At 45.2% G+C, this 16,279-nt stretch overlaps 1 protein-coding gene across 2 annotated transcripts in view; it reads right to left on the bottom strand.

Moving 5' to 3' along the window:
* Window positions 1-16,279, bottom strand: part of MYO5C (myosin VC) — a 114,102-nt gene that overhangs the window by 15,176 nt on the left and 82,647 nt on the right. Inside the window, exons 31-36 of one of the 2 annotated variants that reach the window (XM_066341824.1) lie at window positions 15,386-15,446; window positions 11,706-11,874; window positions 6,560-6,647; window positions 3,865-3,963; window positions 2,519-2,673; window positions 508-597 (exon numbers count right to left, since the gene is read on the bottom strand). In XM_066341824.1, the coding sequence (XP_066197921.1) occupies window positions 508-597; window positions 2,519-2,673; window positions 3,865-3,963; window positions 6,560-6,647; window positions 11,706-11,874; window positions 15,386-15,446 (662 nt within the window). The remainder of the gene's footprint in view (window positions 1-507; window positions 598-2,518; window positions 2,674-3,864; window positions 3,964-6,559; window positions 6,648-11,705; window positions 11,875-15,385; window positions 15,447-16,279) is intronic. The other variant, XM_066341825.1, reaches the window with a different exon arrangement.

The following is a 16,279-nucleotide window of genomic DNA, read 5'->3' as shown; positions in this document are numbered from 1 at the left end:
CAATGAAATTTTGCTCTGTGAGTACTTGAAGGTGGAAAGCTCCTTTATGATGTCAGCGCCTCAGAAGCAAAGTCAAAACGGCAAGGGATTTATAGACTATAGCGGCACAACCAGAATCTTACAGAGAGAACAGCTCTTACAGAGGGAAACAGGCATGTTGGATTAAAGGCTGTGTTTTAGAGCCATAAAACTAAAAACTTCAGAATTTCACTACCAGAAGGAAACTTAAAAATTATCTAAGCTACCCCACTGATTTAAAATGCAAGGAAACGAAGGCCCAGTACCATGCTCAAAGTCTAAGACTCTTTCTCGAAGTCTTCTGCTTGTGACTTGTCTACCTGGTGACATGAAGCTGGCCTCCAGGGCGAGGAGGAGGCCAGAAATCCAGCTGGTGCAGAGGCTGTCCCTGGCGCTGGGTGTCCTGATCCCTAACACCTGCAGTGAGCTTTGGGTCATGAGAGGTTACAGAGCAGCAGTCAGCTCAGAATCCCGAGCAAGTATCCCTACCTCTTCTCCACTGTACTGTTTCAGGCAGTTGAGGAAATGACAAGTATTGGAAAGCCAAAAAGACAGCATCTCAAAGTCTTCAAAATGGTCCTTAAAAACAAACAAACAAAACCAAGAAAAGACAAAGTTGGAGTTGGTGTTACTGGTTCCTCTAAGCCAGGATCAGACTTCTCTTACCTGTTCAATTAATTAGAGGCTTTTGCCCAAAATGAATCCTTCCTTTATTCAATTTGTACTATAATGATAAGCTCTTATATTTATTTAGCAGGTTATGGTTTGCAAATTCTTTCTGTATATGTTGTGCCACTTGTTATGAAGTTTAAAACAGGCACTGCAGTGCAGGAATGCCTGACAAGTGTCCATTTTGGTCCTTGCCTCAGAGTTCACACCCTGACTGGGAGGACGGACATAACATGTAAGACACAGGACTTAGGGGGCCGACTGCCCGCGTGATGGACATAGACCGTGCTATGGAAGCTCAGAGGATAGAGGGCCGATGGGGAACCACAGCAGCTGAGAACAGCTCACGAGAGAGGCAGGAGGATGGTCCTCCTTGAACGGGGTGGACAGACAAGAGCTCGGGACCCTGGGCTGTTGGGGAGAACACCCCACGTAAGGGGCTGGGAGAAGAGGCAGGAGCAGAGGAGGCAGAGAGGTGTGGTGATTTGAGAGGTGAAAGGAAAACTGGGAAAATCCTGGGGTTTGAAAGACAAGGTACAAGGGTTTCAAAGAGATAGTACTCCTGCTTCAGTCTTTAAAGAGAATTAAAATTACGGAAATACCATTGGATTTAGCAAGGGGAATTACTGGTGACCTTTTTGTGGAATGACAGGAGTGCAAGCCCCTCACCAGGGGTGAAAAAGAGAGCTGATGGAGAGCACAATGTTAAGACTTTGGGCAGTCCCAGGGGGAGAGGAATCGGGGTGCTGTGGGCCATGTGGGCCCAGGGAGGGTCATGTTAATGGGCTGTGCACCGAGTGGAAGGGCAGGTCCTGGGCACCAAGAAAGGCCGGGGACAGGGAGCCGCTGGGAAAGCTGAGGCGGAAGATGCTGGGGACAAGAGGATTTATATTTCTCGTGTGACGCATCTTTTGGCTCTAAATATTTAAACATTCCAGAGCAGCAAGATGGGGCAAATATTGCGTCTTGTCCTGGGACACAATGCAAGTGTGTCCTAAGAAAACCCAATTTATGAAGATATGGGCAGGGAAAACATTGATTTATGGGAGGCCCTTTCCAGAACACTCTGGGGGCTACTTCGAAGAAGAGAAAGGCAATAAAGCACCCATACCAAACAAATTGCTAATTTTCTCCTCTTGGCGCCTGATAAACTCTTGGTACAAAGTTCTTGGGAGGAGAAGGGAGAATTACCGTAATTTCTCCTGTATTCACTGCTTTTATTCTTCTCTCTTCCTAGGGTATTTAATTACTCATGACTCTACAAGAACATTTATTTTACTACAAGTGAGACAGGACCGTTCACAATTAAAAATTCAAATCCATTTCATCATCAAACATTGCATCTCATTTAGAAGGTGAATGAAAATACTGGATCTGTATCTTACTGCTTCCTCACTAACAGGCAGCTCATCTTTGCCTCTGAGTTGGAAATAAGAGCGCCTAGTGTGGCTTTAGCAGGGAGAGTGATAGATGAGTAATTTTTGATGCCTTCCCCTTCCTCACCCTTCACATTTCTTACAGCAACAGACACGCACTCCTCACAGCCAGGACTCGGGCACCCTGAGGGGACCATAGTGGGGTGGTGGCTACCAGGTTGTATTCTCACAGGTACAGCTTCAAGGTCTCTTGGCAGATCCACCCTTGGGGAATCTCTGCCCTAACTTGTCTTTTCCTAACAACTTGGCTTCTTTCACCAACTGGACCTCAGACTGGTTCAAGGAACCATGTGGTTCACCAAAGCCTAGATGGGAAGGATAGGCATCTGGTAATTCCCACAGATGTTTCTCAAGTACCTATAATTCCAAAGGTCAGTGTCAAAGGCAGTTCCTACCTTAACCACCTGCTTGATGCCATTAATGGTGCTGTTCATGAGGGACTTGAGCATGTTGGCGTCATTGAGAGAGTCTGCGTAGCGCACACACATGAACAAGATGTGAGCCGGCAGCCCGGGGACCATGTTCACCACCACGCCGCGCGGCTTCAAGTCTGGAGCAGAAAGAGTCGGTAAGGACTGCGGCCGCTGGTCAGCTCTTCCCCTAAGGACCTTCTGATTACGGGGCAGGGCTGTCTGCTTTTCTGTACTTGACGCAATGCCTGAATGCATAGGGATGTTTTTTTCTTTGCGGAATTCATTTTGGCTCTATTTTTGGCAAAACTATTCAGGTGCTACCTGCTCCTCTTCTTATTTGCGAAGTACCTGTGCCATGGTGTGGGGACTCTCCAGGGTAAGAGAGGAACCACATTTCTAAGCACCTCCACCCCAACCCAGGATGATCTCAGAGACCACACACACCTGCCTTGAACCTGGAAAACCGGAGCACCCCCGTCCTGCAGCGGAGGCCCTGCTGGCCTCGGAAAGAAGAGAATGTTGGGGAGACAGATGAGGAGGAGGGAAGAGAGAAACATTATAGAACAAATGAAGATAAGCAGACAAAGACCTCCCCCACGGCTGCATGAAAACTGGGGAACAAAGAAGAGGCCCCAAAGCTGTGCGCCAGTGGGTGTGGAAGGAAAGGGTCGGGGTGCTCCTGTGCTCGGAGAGGTCACTTAGGAGAAGAGGAAGTGAGGCTACATGTTGGCTTTCCGCTTTGAGCTCTTGGGACCAGTTGATAAAGAGCCATGTGGTTTTCATGGTGCAGACAGTCTAGTTCCATTAGTTCTAAGGCCACCAGCCCTGGGGCATGCGCATGGACATTCCTGTAGCCGAGGTGTGGCTAGGAAGCCCCAGTCAGATTGCCTGCAAGTAACTTTCTCAGCAGAAGTCCAATAGAGCCCAGGAGCCACAGTCACTCCCACATGGACCCTGTGCTGGGACCCAGAGCTGCGGAGAGGTGTCTGTATCCAGGACCTCTGGCCAGACTGGGGAGGAAGTCAGGGCACTGCTTCTCCGCTGACGGCAGTGTGCCCACTTGGGGCGTTGGCAACGCGATACTTTTTATTGTCATGACTAGAAATTGCCACTGGCTTCTACACGTAGAAGCTAAGGATGTTGCTCAATATCCTAGCACCCCCTAACAAGAAATTATCTGGTCGACACGGCCGAGGCTGAGAGACTCTGGGCTAGAGCAAGACGCAGTGAATGCAGAGAGGGGATTACCATGACCCGGGACTGTGGCAGTGGCTACTGTTCAGGTTCTTAAAGATAAAGCAAAAATTCAAAGTTCCAGGTTTTACTACCAAGAATGAGGTTCTGAATGAGCTTGGCCTCATCTTCTCTCTTGTATTCCAGCATTCCGAGGTACTCCTTGGGTCCCGAGGACAAGTGCACATCACTGGCTGTAGACAGAGGTAAATAATCAGTTAAACACATAAAAATGACTTCCACTGGCTTTATAATGGAACTACTCTGTCTCTCTACCCCATTCTGATTGGTTTGTACATGAACTCCTAAGGCTTTCGGGTAAATGAACTCTCTTAAATCTTGAAGAGTTTCTTCCGGTAGTGATTCTTATCTGTGAGTATAGCAACGAGTACAGCTGCTGCTGAAAAGGCTGAGCCACCCTGGAAGAAATCCTTACGAGTGCCTGGCGTATAGCCAGCACTGGGGGAATGTGAAAGTGACCCAAGACTTAGCTCCTATCTTCAAGATCTGATACCACAGTTAAGGAAGCAAGAGTCACAAAACCACAGGATCCTGAGGGGACTGCATTGGTGCCCTAGGTGCTGTGACAAGTGAACACAAACTTAGTGACTTAACACAACACGAGATTTTAGTCTCACAGTTCTGGAGGTTGGAAGACAAAAGTGGATCTTGTGGGGCTAAAATCAAACTGTCAGCAGGGCCGCGTTCCTTCTGGAAAACGTATGGGAGAGTCACCTTTTCCAGCTTCTAGAGGCCATCTGCATCCCCTGGCTGTGGCCCCACCACTCTGAACTCTGCTTCTATCATCCCATCTTCTCCACGCTGTCTGTTTCTGCTGTTATGTCATCTTTTCTCACTCGGACATTCCTGCCTCTCTCTTATTATACTGGGTCCACATGGACAAGCCAGGATCATCTCCCCAGCTCAAGATCCGTAATCACATCTAAAGAAATCCCGCCTGACCAGGCGGTGGCGCAGTGGATGGAGCATCGGACTGGGATGTCAAGGACCCAGGTTCGAGACCCCTGGGTTACCAGCTTGAGCGCGGGCTCATCTGGCTTGAGCAAAAAGTTCACTAGCTTAGACCCAAGGTCACTGGCTCAAGCAAGGGGTTACTCAGTCGACTGAAACCCCGCGGTCAAGGCACATATGAGAAAGCAATCAATGAACAACTACGGTGTCGCAATGAAAAACTGATGATTGATGCTTCTCATCTCTCTCTGTTCCTGTCTGTCTGACCCTATCTATCCCTTTTTCTGACTCTCTCTCTGTCCCTGTAAAAAAAAAAAAAAAAATTAAAAAAAAAAAAGAAATCTCTATTGCACATAAGGTTAATATATTCATAGACTCCAGGGTTTGGGACAGGGACAGAGACAGCTTTGGTGGGGGACACAGTCTGCCTTCTGGTCCCCCCAAAATTCATGTGCATTCTGAGAGAAGGAGGTGTGATGACAAAAACAGAGGTTAGAAGCTCAGAAAGATTTCTAAGGTGCTATGCTGCTGAATTTGAAGAGGGAGGAAGGGGCGCATAAGCCAAGGAAGGTGGGTGGCCTCCAGAAGCTGGGTTCTCCCCTGAGGGCTCCAGAAGGAATGCAGCTGGCTGACACTTGATTTTAGCACAGTGAACGCTTCTGGGCTTCTGATTTCCAGGACTGTAAGATAATAAATCTGTGTTCTGTTAAGTAACTAATTTTGTGGCGATGTTAACAGCAGCCATAGGAAATTAATACAGGAGTTATAAGAATGCACACAGAGGTGAATTGGAATTGTTGAAAATGCTTCTTGAAGTAGGTAGCATTCCAGTTGGGCCAAGAAAAGTGAGTAGCCTTTGGCAGGTGAAAAATTAGGTAGCACAGATAAAGAGTGAACAGAACTCTTTTATTACTGCACGAGAATTTCTTATCAATTTACAAGCTCTGTTCCCTTGGAGACTGGCAATGATAGAGTGCCAACTGTTTTACTAAGCAACATTGTTAATGATAAGAATGGCTTCTGACTGGTAAACTGCATCTGGAGCAGGAAAAACAATGGATGCAACAGAAATATCTGATAAGGACAACATACTTTGGGTATTCTCGAGTGTGATGACTTACATCCGGGCACGTTCCTTGCAGGAACACTGGATGCTAATGCCACCTATGCCGTGTTCAGGAGTTGGTGGCTTCTTGCCAACAGCCATGGGAGCGAGCTTGGAAGCAGCCCCTCCAGCCCCAGTTAAGCCTTTGGGCGCCTGTGTCCCTGTGGACAACTTGACTGCACCTCAGAGCCAGAAGCGCTGAGCTGAGCTGCTTCTGGATTCCTGACCCTCAAGAACTGTGTGTGTAACAACACACAGTGTTTGTTGTTTTAAGTTGCTAAATTTGGGGTAATTTGTTATATGACAATAGATAACTAATACAGGAAGGGGAGCTGCTACATTCCACTTTAGACATACTGTGTTGGAGATGGTAACAGAAAGGCTAGGAGGTAATCCTAGAGGCAATGGGACTGAGACTTGGGAAAAGCAGAGGGAGGTAGATTTTGGAAGTCCTCAGGTTGAGGTGGCAGTTCACTCTCCCATTCCAACGTGGGGACACGCGAGGGGTTGGGAAGGGCAGATGGGTATGGTCTGAGGGGTGGTGAGCAATCTGCCTGCCTCAAAGGACCTTTCTTTCCATCAGCCATCCAACCCCACCAGTTAAGAATCGTTCCTTTGACTTTGGGCCACATCAAAAACTAAACACTTCAACAATGCATGTGGACCTTAGCTGCGAGTTCAAGAAGTAAGGAAGTGAATGTTCTTTTTCTTACCTTTTTCAATTGTCTTAGTTAGAGCCTTGACTTGCTCTTGTAGCTTTTTAATTACTCTGTCCTTCATGTCTAACTGTTCTTCAAGATCCTACAGAGATCAAAAGAAACAAGGACATTAGCTTGGAAGCATCTGCATTTATTTTTAGTAATAGCTTTATTGAACTATAATTTACATAACATCCAATTCACGTACAGTTTAAAGTTTACTTGACAACTCAATGGTTTTTATATAGTCTGTGTGTAATCATCACCATGATCTAAATCCAGAACATTTTCATCAGATCCATAGAAGCCTGTAACGTTGAGCTGTCATCCCCTAGTCTCGCCTTCCCTTCCAGCTCCTAGCAACCACTACTGTCCTTTTTGTCTCTATCTACCTTTGTGTCTAGCTTATTTAGCATAATGTTTTCAAGGTTTACCCATGCTTTAGCATGTGTCAGTATTCCATTCCTTTCTGTGGCTGAATAATACCCTACTGTGTGGATATACCACACTTTATCTTGATCTGTTTCTCCCTTAATAAAGTAATGCCATAGTAGAGAAGTTACAAATAAAAATGTGCAAAATTAAGCTCTCTGAATGTCAGAAGCTGGAGGCAGGAAAACTTTAGAAATCGGGGTCCTGGCTTTGCCTTGCCTTCCTGGAAAGGGGTGGTCTTGCCCAGGTTGATTCTGGCTCAAGAACTGGGAAGAGTCCAAGATTCCTATAAGCATTTCCTGCGAAGGGCACAGAGTGGCCAGGTTCTTCCTGGACTTCCAGGGCTTTGGCACAGGAAGGATTCAGGTTTCTCCAGTTCAGCAACGTCCACCTTGCAGAGGGACTGCAGCCCTGTGCCCGCTGGGGGCTCCTGGGGCAGAGGGTAATTGTGCTGTTTCTGCCCCGTGTCCCCAGCTAAACACCTTAGGGACTTTATCTGGCCTTTCAAGTGAGAGTGTGGGGATAGTGTCTTCTCTCTAATCTGAGCCCATTCTTTTTTTTTTTTTTTTTTTTTTTTTCTTCTTCTTTCTTTCTTTTTTTTTTTTCATTTTTCCGAAGCTGGAAACAGGGAGAGACAGTCAGACAGACTCCCGCATGCGCCCGACCGGGATCCACCCGGCACGCCCACCAGGGGCGGTGCTCTGCCCCCCAGGGGGCGATGCTCTGCCCATCCTGGGCGTCGCCATATTGCGACCAGAGCCACTCTAGCGCCTGAGGCAGAGGCCACAGAGCCATGCCCAGCGCCCGGGCCATCTTTGCTCCAATGGAGCCTTGGCTGCGGGAGGGGAAGAGAGAGACAGAGAGGAAAGCGCGGCGGAGGGGTGGAGAAGCAAATGGGCGCTTCTCCTATGTGCCCTGGCCGGGAATCGAACCCGGGTCCTCCGCACGCTAGGCCGACGCTCTACCGCTGAGCCAACCGGCCAGGGCGAGCCCATTCTATTATACATATAAAAATTAAAAAGTCACCCATCCGTCCACAATCTGGAGGAAACTACTGTTCACATTTTATTTCATTTCTTTCTTTTTTTCTAATATGGTACATATGTTTTATAAAGTTGGGATCATACTGCTTATGAAATTTTATATCCTATAGTTTTCTCTAATTATATTGCAGACATTTCCCCATGTCTAATAATATACCCACACTGTCATTTTAATGGATGTCATATAATATACAGTAATTTAACCTACCCATTCTTATTGGACACCTATTTTGTCCCCCCTACTTGTTATGATTAATAATACTATTCTGAACTCTTCACAAAAATCTTTGTCCACATACCTAATTACTAGGAATAGAACTTTTGAGGTTACATTACTGAGTGAAAGGGGATGTACTTCCCAAGGTTCATGACATTTGCCTCCAAACCACTCCAAGGAAGTCTATGCCAATTTATATTCCCAGCAACCACGTCTGACACTGCCCGCTCTAAGATAGTTGCACCAGCACCGTAAGATCTCTACTATTTGAGAGGATAAAATAATATCTAGTTTTAATTCTGAATTTCTTTGATAACACTGGGGAACAAAATTTTTGTTGCATCCACAAAAACATTTGTTCTTACTTAATTCGAGTGTACTGATCTCAAATCTGACATTAGTTTTTCTCTGTAAGCTACAGTTTTTTTGCAATTCAAGATTTTAGGTTTTCATCTTATTGTAAAATTTTCAACATTTAACATAATGAAGTAGAATTTCTTCTTGGGCATCATCTTTGTTAAAATATAATAATTTATATAATGCAATAAATACACTAATACACTAAAGATATGATTGCATCAGAATTTGTCTACAATTTCGAAATAGAACATATTAAAACACTTATTTTAATCATAAAATTTGCGCAAAACTAATTTAAATTCTATTCAGGCAAAAATTTGCGTTTGTAGCTCTTGCGTTTGTGTACTTGTTGAGGACAATCTCGTTTGATGCTCCAGCAGTAGTCTGCTCATCACGAACAGCTCCAAGATTTTTGGGAAACTTATCAAGGTGACTGTTCAGGAAGTGAATCTTTTTTTTTTTTTTGTATTTTTCTGAAGCTGGAAATGGGGAGGCAGTCAGACTCCCGCATGCGCCCGACCAGGATCCACCCAGCATGCCCACCAGGGGGCGATGCTCTGCCCATCCGGGGCGTCGCTCTGTCACGACCAGAGCCACTCTAGCACCTGGGGCAGAGGCCAAGGAGCCATCCCCAGCGCCTGGGCCATCTTTTTGCTCCAATGGAGCCTCGGCTGCGGGAGGGAAAGAGAGAGACAGAGAGGAAGGAGAGGGGAAGGGGTGGAGAAGCAGATGGGTGCTTCTCCTATGTGCCCTGGCCGGGAATCGAACCTGGGACTCCTGCACGCCAGGCCGATGCTCTACCACTGAGCCAACCGGCCAGGGCCCAGGAAGTGAATCTTAATGCTCATGTTACATCTAATGTCGCAGAAAGCCAACAGCATCCTTTGAACCAGAAGTTCATAGTTTTCCACTTTTTTTGTTGCCGAGGAAGTTCTTTGAAACTGCCACAAAAGACTGCCATGCTGCTTTCTCCTCCTTATTCATCTTCCTGGCAAATTCTTTGTCACATATGAGGGTTCGAATCTGAGGTCCATCGAATATACCGCTTTTATCTTCTTGAAAGACAAGGCAGGAAAAGCAGAAATAATATGTTGAAAGCATTCACTTTCTCTATTCAAAGCCTGAACAAACTGCTTCATTAAGCCAAGTTTGATGTGAAGTGGGGGAAAAATGATCCTGTCTCGATTAACTACAGGTTCATTCACAATATTTTGCATCCCTACTTCCAGAGCTTCATGTTTCGGCCACTCCTTCTGTGTCCAGTGTTTCTCCTGAGCTTGGTTGACAAACACAGAAAGCAAGAATACTTTGTGAAACCTCTCTGTTGTCCTAGCAGGAAATTTACCATTTTAAGATCCACACAAATGATCCAGTTATGCTCCTCATACTTCAGAAAGTCGAGGACAATTTTTATGTCATTCTTACTAAGTCATTCAATTCGGGTTGGCTAAACTGCTGAGGGGTTAATGACTGCTTGGCATCAGAAGAAGACCCTTCAGATTCTACAACCATTTCCTCATGCATCTTATCAAAATACACTTGATCACCATGTTCACTTTCTTCATCCTTAGAGGAAATAAAACCATTGAAAACTGGAACCGGGAGTGTCTCAGAGTGTGGGATAGGTTGTATTGCTGAAGGAATATTAGGATATGTGATCATATGCCGTTTTTTCTTGCCAATGCCCTTTGTATGGATCAGACAGAAATAACAGTCACTGCTGTGGTCCTTAGGTTCACGCCAAACCATGGGAATACCAAAAGGCATTCCTTTGCATTTTCCTTTTGTCCAGTCATGAAGCATTTCCTCACAAATATGACATACAATATGAGGAGCCCAATTCTTGTCTTGATTGCCAAGGGGAACTTGAAAATAGGCAATCTATGCACGTGTCACAAATGATAAAATACTGTGCCTTTGACGTTGAAGTGTGTAACAGCCACATATATAACAGAAGGTGTCAGGACTATTCTTACATTTACGCCTACTCGAATAAGCCATGATTCAATCTTAAAACAAAATAAGAGGGTGTTTTTTATCAGATAATAATTTTTTACATTTAAAAACAACTACAATTATGTAAAAGTAATGTTTGTAAAACATTAATTGCCTTGTGGTTGTGTTCAATCCAAGAGCTGTTGTCCTTTAACTCCAATTTAAAAACCAATGCATGCCATTAACTGTAACAAAAGGAAATTAAAATTGCATAAAAACTAGAGCATGCACCAAAAAATGGATTTCAGATTTGGAATCAGCGATGCAGAAATGTATAGAAAAAGTTCTAAAACCTCATGCAACAGAAAATGAAAAAAAAAATTGTTCCCCAGTGTAAGTGGTGAGGATGATCACTAAGTTTTTAAAATTTCTTTTTAAATAATGATTTTCTTTGACTCAAAGATCACACATAGGGTTAAATAGTGTCCCCTAAAAATTTATGTCCACTTAGAACCCCGGAATGTGCCCTTATTTGGAAACAGGGTGTTTGTAGTTGTAATTAAACTAAGGATCAATATGATATCACACTGGAGTAGGCCATGGTCTCAGAGCCGACCAGGCATAGAGGGCCCGAGAGTTCCCGCCTGCCAGGAAAGCACCCGTTTGCTCTGTGGTGCTTCTCCGTCTTGTAGGTCTCACACGCCAATAACATTTCAAATTGCTGGGGACTGACAGAATTGCCAAATTTCATTATGACAAGGGTATTTTCAATTTGATGAAGGCTTGAATGATTTAAAATCTGTCATCTACTACCATGATCATTTCAAAGAAGAACCTTTTGACTATAAAATTTGTAAGAAGGACATAACCCCAGAAGAAAACGTCACTGGCATCTCAGGCGGGTGCCGTCCGCGGACAGGGCTCAGCCGTACCGCCTCATCTCCCCTCTCTGCCCCCCTTTCTTCATCAGGCACCTCCCTGTAAGTCCTGACCCTCCCCTGCACTGGGCTCCACCTTCGACACCGCCTGCCTCCTGAGATAAGGAGACAGACTTTTCCGACTACGGCATTTGGTCTCAGTTGTGCATCGTGTGCCTTAAGTGGCGTGTCCCCCTTTCTGTGGCATCTGCACACAGGCAGGCAGTCATTTATCAACAGCTTAGTAGTTGCCTCACCCTGTTTTCCATAGTGAGACGGGATGCTTCCTGCCAGAGACTAGTGTCCACCTCACTTACAGCTTCAAATTGTTTCTTCAAGTGCTCGCTGGCCTCCTGCATTTCTTGACTCCTATCAACCAGCTTCTCCTTCTCCTCGGTATGTGTTTCATTTTGGGCTTCTATGGTCCTGAGAGAAGGAGAAAGGGAATTTTGGTATCAGGCTTACCATCACGAAGAAATCACTCATTGTCATCACTAGCACTGATATTTCCAAAGATAGAAAAATAGTTTGGGCCGTGGCTGGTGGTTCAGTGGATAGAGAGTCAGCCCAGTGTATGGACCTTCAGCGTTCAATTCCCGGTCAGAGCATACAGAGTGACCATCTGCTTCTCTCCACTGTTCTCTCCCCCTTCTCTCCCTCTACCCCTCTTACAGCCAGTGGCTCAATTGGTTTGAGCGTGGCCCTGGGCACCAAGGATGGCTTGGTTGGTCTAAGCACATCAGCCTCAGGTGCTAAAAATAGCTTGGATGATTCAAACATCAGTCCCAGACGAGGGTTATTGAGTGGACCCAGTGGTGGGATTCAAATAATTTAACAACCGGTTCTCTGCCCTTGGGGGAATTTTGGGCATAACACAAAGCTGAAACAAATGATAGCTTGTCACCCCCTGGTTGTTTGACACTTTTTCTCTTTACGTTATATGTTTGTTTACTGAAGTAACAAACACGAGGGAATTAAAATATAGTATTTCATCAAAGGTATAATGAGTTTTATGAAATGAATAAATAAATATCACAAGTATAGTTTCATCAAATTTTTCACCTATGATGGAATGAACATTACTAGGGGTGCTTAGAATACGCTGTTGTGCAGATGAATGAAAAAGAGTAAGGAGTGTAAATTTGTGATTTCCACATTGGGCGGCTGCCCAGGCTGCCACCCTAGCGAGAACCCTGACTACAAGTGCAATTTTAGCAACCATTTCGCCAAACTCAACAAAAAACTAGGTATTGGTTCTGCCGAAACGGTATGAACCGGCTGAACCTCGCTACTGGGTGGATCCTGGTGAGGGCGCATGGGGGAGTCTGCACATTATGTCCCCTCCTCTCACCTAAAAAGAAAAAAAAGAAGACAACTTTGACCAATTTATGTGTAAAGGAAATAGTATGTGAATATTATCTCCCTTATATGTGAAATCTAATGAACAAAATAAACTAATGAACAAAATAGAAACATAAGCATGGACACATGGAACAGACTGACAGCTGTCAGAGGGGGAGGGGTTAGGGAGGCTGGGTGAAAGCAGGTGAAGGGATTAGCCAAAACACATATGTACATAACACATACATCCAACAGGGGGCAACAGCCAGAGGGAAGGGGGTTGGGAGCTAGATGGAGGTGGGCAGAGGCGGGAAATACAGGGACAGAAGGACACGTTATAGGGACAGAGGGTGCACAATGTGGAGGGCAAACGGTAGTTTGTTGAGTGGTACGCTTGAAACTTGCATGGTTTTGTGAACCACAGTAATCCCAATAAATTCAATGAAATAAAAAAAAAATACTTTGGCCAATTCATGTGTACAGTGAATAGTAACTCAATAGGGAAGTCCTTGACGGGGCTGGAAAGAGACCACAGTTGGCTAGGGTATAAAATTGCCTATGGCCTGGCCTGTGGTGGCGCAGTGGATAAAGCATTGACCTGGAACGCTGAGGTCACTGGTTTGAAACCCTGGGCTTACCTGGTTACAGCACATACGACAAGTAATCAATAAACAACTAAAGTGAAACAAGTATGAGGTGATACTTCTTGTTCTGCCCTCCTCTCTCTTTAAAATCAATCAATAAAATGTTTTAAAAAAAATTGTCTATGGACTGCCCCAGTCTCCTTAACCCGGTCAGAGATTCTCGATCCCACCCCCTTATACCCACACCCCTTGCCCACTCCCGTGGTACATCTGCACCCACTCAGACTCTCATGACCAAAAGCCTGATGATTACCTTCTTTGTAAACATACTGAAAAAGCCAGGAATCAGAGAGAGAAAAAGAAGGAGCCCTTTGAGAGTTACAAAACAGTCATGGGTGTAAAGTATAGCATAGGGGATATAGTCACTGATACTATACAGCTGTGTATGGTGTCTGATGGGTACTAGACTTATTGGGGTGATCACTTTGTAAGGGATAGAAATGTCTAATCATTACATTGTACACCTAAAACTAATATAATACTATATGTTAACTATAATTGAAAAATACATTAGTTTTTCCAAAAAAAAAAAAAAGAGCTCCAAAATGGTGTCTTATCATTTTCCTAATGTTTTTGGCACTCACTTGTCCTGTGGTAACATAGTAGATAAAGCTGAGGTTGGGGTTTGAAACCTTGGTTGCCTGGTCAAGGCACATACAGGAAGCAACTATTATGAGTTGATGCTTCCTGCTACTCCCCTCCTTCTCTCTTTCTCTCCTCTCTCTAAAAATAAATAAACAAATAAATAAATGATGCTTAAATTTCAACAGTAAACCCTGGTCAGTTAGCTCAGTGTTAGAGCGTCGACCCAGCATGTAGAAGCCCCAAGTTTGATTCCTGGTCAGGGCACACAAGGGAAGTGACTATCTGCTTTTCCACTTCTCCCCCTTCTCTCTCTCACTTTCTCTTCTATTCCTGCAGCCATGGGTCAATTGGCTCCAGTGAGTTTGCCTCGGGCACTGAGGATGGCTCCATAGCCTCTGCCTCAGGTGCTAAAAATGGCTCTGGTTGCAAAGGAACAATGGCCCCAGACAGGCAGAGCATTGCCCTCTAGTGGGCATGCCGGGTGGATCCCAGTCGGGCGCATGCAGAAGTCTGTCTCTCTGCCTCCCCTCCTCTCACTAAAATAAAATAAAATAAAAAAACAAAATTTTTTCAGCAGTAATTATTAGCCCTGGCTGGATAGCTCAGTTGGTTAGAGCATCATCCCAAAGCATGGGGTGGGCTGGTTCAATCCCTGATCAGGGCACATGCAGGAACAGATTGATGTTCCTGTCTCCCTCTCCTTCTCTTTCTCTCTCTAAAATCAATAAAATAAACATTTAAAAAAAGTGTTTTAGGCACTCATTTCATCCTAATCCTACCAATGAAGTCACATGGCTTAAAAATGCTCTCTGGGACATAGTGTCTGTTCATTGCTCTGAAAATTAAGTATCTTGGAAAGCTGGCAGCCAAACAGAACACTTTCCTCACGAGGCTCCTGTAGGGCACCAGGCGCTCCGCTGGTCAGGAAACAAATCTGGGGGGATTCCCAGCGAAGGTCCTCTGTCAGCAAGGCCCTCCATGGTCTGCTCTGAGAAAACGGTTCTCTCTCACACAAGCATTATTTAATCAGTTCTTTCGACAGACAATCTAGGGACATGTGGTATAACATTCGAAGGGTTTAAAAGTGTTTACAGTGAAAAGTAAGTTCCCCTGACCCGCACCCCTTGTACAGCCATCCTTGGAGGGTACAACGTTTTGTTTTGTCTCTTGTACATTCTCTTACACAGGATGTGTGTGTACACACATGCATTCTTTTCTTCACATCTGAGTGCTAATATATTACACACCATAATTAGCACTTTGGTGTGTTTTTTTTTTAGCTTAACGTATCTTGGTATCTCCCACAATTTCAGAAAAGAAAAGTGGGACATGAGCATGAACTCGAGGTAACACACGTTAACACTTACTTTCTTTGTAATCCTTCTTCTCGATTGCGATTCAGCTGATCAGACACTTCTTCTAATTTTCCTGCAGTGAGAAGAACCGTCAGTACTTCAGGATTCACTCTGTGCCACTGGATTCTGTTGTGGGCTTGCTCCTATTTATAGGTACCAGGGGTCCTAAGTGGTATCCAGCGAGAAATTAGGTTTTGTTGTTGTTGTTGTCGTTTTTTTTTAGAAATTAGGTTTTGTTTGGTATGAACAATGTTCAAAATATTTTTAAGCTATTATTCTTGAATCATGCTATTTCACATAAAATTTTTATTTCACATATAAGTGGCTTCTTTTTAAAAACAATGGCCCTGGCCGGTTGGCTCAGCGGTAGAGCGTCGGCCTAGCGTGCGGAGGAACCGGGTTCGATTCCCGGCCAGGGCACACAGGAGAAGCGCCCATTTGCTTCTCCACCCCTCCGCCGTGCTTTCCTCTCTGTCTCTCTCTTCCCCTCCCGCAGCCGAGGCTCCATTGGAGCAAAGATGGCCCGGGCGTTGGGGATGGCTCTGTGGCCTCTGCCTCAGGCGCTAGAGTGGCTCTGGTCGCAACATGGTGACGCCCAGGATGGGCAGAGCATCGCCCCCTGGTGGGCAGAGCGTCGCCCCTGGTGGGCGTGCCGGGTGGATCCCGGTCGGGCGCATGCGGAAGTCTGTCTGACTGTCTCTCCCTGTTTCCAGCTTCAGAAAAATGGAAGAAAAAACAATTGATAAAAACAAGAATATTGGGCAACACCAGGGCCTGTGTTTTTCCCTGGCAAAATTAACCAGAGCTTGGAGGCAGCTTCCCCCTCTAACTGCCCATGCACTCTATCATACCCTCCACCCAGCCCACTCCTCACATTTATGTCACCTGCCTGGCCCCACGGAAAAT

The sequence above is a fragment of the Saccopteryx leptura genome, chromosome 6 (genome assembly GCF_036850995.1).
Source record: "Saccopteryx leptura isolate mSacLep1 chromosome 6, mSacLep1_pri_phased_curated, whole genome shotgun sequence".
Taxonomy (NCBI): domain Eukaryota; kingdom Metazoa; phylum Chordata; class Mammalia; order Chiroptera; family Emballonuridae; genus Saccopteryx; species Saccopteryx leptura.
The sequence above is the reverse complement of the archived record's forward strand: the minus strand, read 5'-3'. Positions and strand labels throughout refer to the sequence as shown.